The following is a 6,000-nucleotide window of genomic DNA, read 5'->3' on the forward strand; positions in this document are numbered from 1 at the left end:
AGATACTATATTTTCATGCTCAACTATTTCTCCCATTGCCAAAAGCACTTCTTCAACTGTAAAAACTTGGTCCGAATAAACTTTGCATCCATTCTTGATAGAGAAACCAGGTGTTCCCTCTCCTGAGAGAAACGCCATGGTTTCCCTTATCATAGAGGGGATCGCTGGTATTAGTTTAAACCAAACAAATGAATCAATAATACAAAAATAAATCTTCTAAAAAAGAAGAAAAAGGATAAAGGGGGGGGGGAGGGAGAAAAAAAAAGAAAACAAAAAAGATTAACCCTGAAACCAGTTCAGCGTGTTGCTCTCACACCCCACACCACTCCTTCACCTCGTGCAGAGAGAGAGAGAGAGAGAGAGGAGCTACTGGTTTTTGGAAGTGATATACTTTATTCATATTGGACCTACAGGAAAATATTTGTAAGAATAATGAAGACATAATAACACGGCACTGAATTCTGATACCTTCTTGCTGGGTGTTTTATTTTCGTGTTCATCTTCCCATGTGGAGTCCAGTTCGCACTCACCATCCGAGTCTTGACTTAACTCCATTTCAAAAGTAGTATCGTTTGTAGGACTAGCTTGGTAACTCAGTAAACGTCTTATAAACTGCCATATAGCAGACATAAGAACTCAGACTTGTTGAAGTCCTCGACCTTCTCGCTGGCTAGTGAAAATTTAAGTTGAAAATCATGGTGAAGCAAAAGTATTTCTGATGCAGAAGTCAACAAAAACATCAGCTGGGTCAAGGCTTGCCAGGTATTTCAATAGTCATATTTTTTGCTGGTAATACTTTAAAAACAATCTTACAGAGAATATTCGATTTATCTTTATAAAACAGAAACGGTTGGGTGGTCTGTATTTGATTCTAATAACATAAAACATCAAATTAAAATTTTAGGAAATATTGCTTAAAATTATGCCTCATTTAACAAATGACCCATAACTGCTATTTATATCGGCCTACCGTTAAATATGCATAGTGTGCATTGTTTTTAGTGTGCTATGATGTAATAGCACATTCAATATAATCTAAAGTAATTTATTTTAAAAAACCTTTATATTTTGTAGATATCAGTGATGTGACAGAAAACATAGAAATATGTTCAATGCTTACAAGCACAGTGATATACAAAACACATCATTCAGTGATATGACATTTATTTGGTCACCAGCAAAAACCCAAAACAAAACTGCATCGTTTTACAAACTTCAACAGGTTCATCCATTACAAAAGAAAGCATACAAATCTAACAATTATTGGAGCCAGTTTTCAAAGTGTGATCTTGCTTTATCAATACAATTTTTATTTGCATCAATCATCACTTGGTTAATCAGAACTTCATTTCTTATTAAACAATCAAGTTCAAGACAAACTTATTAGAACACTTCACAAAAAATAAAACAAAAAAAATAATAACATTACATTTGTTACAGTGCAAATTTAGCTTTTGCATGCTATTTTTAATCTCCATTAGTCAATCTGTTAAATAAACAAAACAAAGCAATGCATCTCAAAGAGTTGAATTTGAGCCCAGGCATACAGGCGTTTCAATATATTTCATGTAATTTATTTTGGGGAACAACCAAAAAAAAAAAAAACATTAAAGGCCTTGATACTTTCTGTTGTCAGTTTCCTTTTTTTCCATGTCAGACAAATACACCCTTCATGGACAAACTTTCACTACTCATCACCAACACCATCAGCACTCATCTCTTGATTTTGGTCTTGTACAGTTTCATTTTCTGAGTTGCACTGACTGTTTTCATTATTTGATCCCTGCTCATGTTCTGCTGACATTTCTTTAGTATACGCTGTATTATTTAGATTACTTTCATCTTCATCATTTGTCTCAACATTTGACCTCTTATCCTGACTATTAGTTTGTTCGGTCAACTTGCATGGACTCCCTGGCCTCTCTTTTTCAGCATTGTTACCATTATCACCATGAGACATGCCATCTTCTTTCATTTCAACTTCAGGGTTGTCTAGCATGTCATTTTCATTAGTTTTCCTAATTTCAGCTAGATTACTTTCATCAGAATTACCATTAGGTTTATTTTGTGGTGTCATGTGGACTTCATTATTACCATCAGCACTACTCTTTTGGTTTTGCTCTTTTACACATTCATTGCCTAAGCTGTACAGACTGTTCTTATCATTTGACTCACTCTCTTCATTCATCTTCTCTGGACTATCTGGTCACCATTTGAGCTACTTTGACTGTTCCCATTAGTTTCCCTTTGATGACTTTGAACATTCTCCCTTCAGTCTGTTTTGACTAACTGCATCATCTTTCTGGTCATCATTTTTATTGTCACTTCCCATCTCTTCAGGTGGAAGACTGGCATGTATTTTGGTCATTTCATGATGGCAGTCCCAAGGATAAGTTTTCACTTCCAGAATCTTCTTTGAGCCCCAGACAAAGTCTTTTCTGGGTTTGAAATACAAATAAGCATATCTAATCAGTTCCCTCCTCTTTGATTTGTCCAAAACTGCAAACATAAAGTAATCTAGTACACTTTGTTTGACATTCTTAAGTTGTCCTTGAAACAAAGTCTCATGGAGGAAAAACTTGACAAGTGGTGCCTGATAGTGCTCCAATCCTAAAGTCCCCAAACACTTCAGGATGCGTGTGATGCGCAGGTTGTTGTGAGTATTTCTGCAAAAATCAAAGAACAGAACTTTTATTACTGAAAATTCTGAGGCCCAGATTGAGTCTAGGAGTCAAACTGCTTTTCACACCAGGCTTTTAAATGCATCACTTTTGTCCACTTTTCTGATGAGGTAGTATGTATTGTGGCCAGGTGTATGTTAGGGGAGGAAATCTTTAAGGACTTAATGATCCAATCTAATTTCGATTCTGGGGGTCACAATCCAATTGTGAAATTTAATATTCTTTTCTTCCAACCCTAGTGCATGTACAGTACTGTCTGATCCTTCTAATACAGCAACATAACCTGGAACTTTTTTTTTTATTCTACAAGAATGTTAAATGCACTGAGTAAAAAAGATATTTATTTCTCTATTTATGTTGACTTTCTAATGCTAAATTCATTTCGTTTTACATTTTTAATATGTATAACATTGTTGTCTTCTTTTAAAAAGGCACCTGTTTCAGAACATTGAAATAATTCTACTGTGTCTTTATGAATAAAATATTTATTCAAAAAAAATAATAATCAGACGCAATGACGCTGGTGGTGGTTAAAATTTCGTCCCTGTATGTTGCTTTGCATAGAATATAACTATTATCAGTACATAAATATGATTATACAAAATTATAAATGTAAATTAAACAAACTGTATCTTATGAAAGAAGTGCAACACTGCTACATGAGAGTTGTTGTTTAAATAGAATAAATATGTTACATTGCAAAATTAAATGAAATATTTGTTAACGGTTGAATTTAGGCATTTATTATTATTATTATTATTATTATTATTATTATTATTATAATATCGATACTTAATGATTTTCTAATGCATGAACATGAGGCGGTTCATTCTGTTGAGGCGACCCCAGATTAATAAAGGGACTAAGCCGAAAAGAAAATGAAAGAATGGAAATAAATGAAGACAACTGAAAATTTTAGCTTTTTTCCCTGCTTTAACAGCCACAAAACTGCATGCTGAACATTGTGGGCTTGTGTTAAAATTGTGGCTGGTAAAATAACGACATCTACTTTACATTTTTCACCTCCAATACAAACTTATGATTACCAATGTAAAAGTTTAATTACGTCAGGCCAGTACTTAAACAACAAGGTCAGTAGGCAAAGTTAATGTGGTTGCTTAAAGCAGTTTGAATAGATTTGACTTCATATGCATCATGCATATGGAAGTGGTGGAAAGTGGACAAGCTTAAAACTTTCAGTCACTGTCTAAACCTGTAGTGATTGGTGAAAATGCATATTAATACCAGGTCTAAACAGCAAATGCATTTTACAGGATAAATATGACAAAATAAACCTGTTCAAGTTGTTAAAGCGTTGCTTCCAATTCTCGGCACGTTCCACCTTTCCTGTTTTTTCATCAGCCAAACGTATTCCATAGAAATCCAACATGACTTTATATGATTTGATCAGCTTATGTTTTACATCCTCATCTCTGCGGAATAGCTGGAAAGCAAGAGGTGATTTTAAATTTTTTTAACTTAAACTAATATTTCCTCTAAATATTGAGAAATTATGCTTGGATACCACCGAATAAAATGTTTGAAACTGACCATAATTTCCTTTTTTCTGAGACAATGTATTCTCCAGTTGTTAACTTTCCTTTGTATTGGAAATAGCCTGTAAAGTTTTGATATGTTTGATTACATACATAAAAATATGTACAATTAAAATTTAAATACATTTAAATGGATTAAGTGAAACTTACCATTGAATGTAGTAGTGAGCCTTTTCAAGCAAATCATATTGACCCCACCATTCTTTGTGAAAACCATCAATGTGAATAGCTGCACAAATAATGGTGTTATGTTAAAAACCTGGCTTCCTATAATGACTCTTGTATTGGACAAAAGTGTTACTCAAATACAGTGTATGAAGAATGTAATGTCATACCGACTGGCGCAGCTTTTATTTCACCTCTGTAAAACTTCAGATGATATAGGGGATTCTAGGGGATGACAACAACAATATATACCCACACACACACACACACATATATATATATATAAATAAATGCAACAATTTCTCAAGCATTTCATACAAATCAAATCTAGCATTACACCAGAGATGCAGGTAAATTATACTTTAAAATATGGTTTATAAACATTGTAAATAGCAAATTCTGACAATCTGAAATGCATCATCTTCTTTTTCCATGGTATAATCCTCCTCATAGTCATCATCTAGTTCCTAGAGACAAACAAACAAACAAATCTGTAATTTTTCCCACACACGTCAGTGGACCAATGTGAGCTGGCATGTTTATTTGACAGAAAAGAAAGTGGAGAAAGACATGTCAGTGAGATACTTCATCATGTCATGTGTTCAGAAGCTTTCTTTTTAAACAGGCATATTTATGGCTGTACTCTTTAACTCTAGCTCTTCTTGCCTAGTGAAGAGTTTAAAAGTGGCTCTTACTCTCTCTCACATAGGTATATCTGATCTTATACAAGTTAATGAAACTCACCAGGCAACGATGCCGGAAGTCTTGCATGTCCTTGGCTGCATACATGTTCCTGCGACTCTTCTTGAGCTAAATATACAAAGTAAACGAAAATTCCAAGTGAGACCTTGTTGTTTTCAATAGAGATATTGGAAGAATAGAAGCATTAAACAACTTAAACAAAATAAATAAACAGTATAACCAAGAAATGTTAACACTGTTGTTGGAAAAAGTAGTTATAAAAAACCTTCTCATTGGGTGTTTTGTTTTCATCTTCATCCTCCCATGTGGAGTCCAACTCGCAGTCGCAATCATCATCTGACTCCATACTAATATGTTTAGTAGACCGCAAACTACTATTAATACGACGAAACCAAGTACGAGCAAACAAATTATGTGTAAACCTTAACAGGCCAAAGAACCAAGACTTCAGACACCTCAGAAATGTTACCAGCTTTAAGTACATCGAGCAAAAAGCCAGAGTTAGTTAAACAAAGCGCGCTTAGCCCTCCCACCATTAAGTGAAAATGAAAGTTGAAACGGTGAACCGACGGCATTTCTGGCGTAGTTCAACAACAAGGAAATGCAGGGCTTATTTAAGGGTTGCCAGGTGTTGCTCAAATGTTCTGCAAAGGTTTCACGCCACATGACAAAAGGTAAGTCTGAATGACGTTAATTAACAGCTAGATTTAAATTGAAATCACTCCTGTCCTTTTGGTTTTTAGCAATAATAGCAAGTAGCAAAACATTGTCCCTGGCTACGTTTTAATCTGAAACTTTATCTATGATACCTTTGTGGAAACAAACAATTAAAAATAAACACAAAAATAATTTATGGGTCTTTTAGAACCTAAACCCAATGCACAGTAAGCAACAAA

At 34.3% G+C, this 6,000-nt stretch overlaps 1 protein-coding gene across 1 annotated transcript; it reads right to left on the reverse strand.

The window, feature by feature from the left end:
• Positions 1–1,147: 1,147 nt before the first annotated feature.
• Positions 1,148–5,693, reverse strand: ogfr2 (opioid growth factor receptor 2). The gene is given in 9 exon segments (NM_001075104.3): positions 1,148–2,666; positions 3,977–4,125; positions 4,233–4,299; positions 4,388–4,466; positions 4,573–4,627; positions 4,807–4,869; positions 5,147–5,212; positions 5,370–5,601; positions 5,631–5,693. Coding segments are annotated over 8 exon segments (990 nt in total). The 5' UTR covers positions 5,451–5,601; positions 5,631–5,693; the 3' UTR covers positions 1,148–2,236.
• Between the last annotated feature and the right edge of the window lie 307 nt (positions 5,694–6,000).

This window comes from Danio rerio, chromosome 11 (genome assembly GCF_052040795.2).
Source record: "Danio rerio strain M-AB ecotype USA chromosome 11, GRCz13ab, whole genome shotgun sequence".
NCBI classification, from domain to species: Eukaryota; Metazoa; Chordata; class Actinopteri; order Cypriniformes; family Danionidae; genus Danio; species Danio rerio.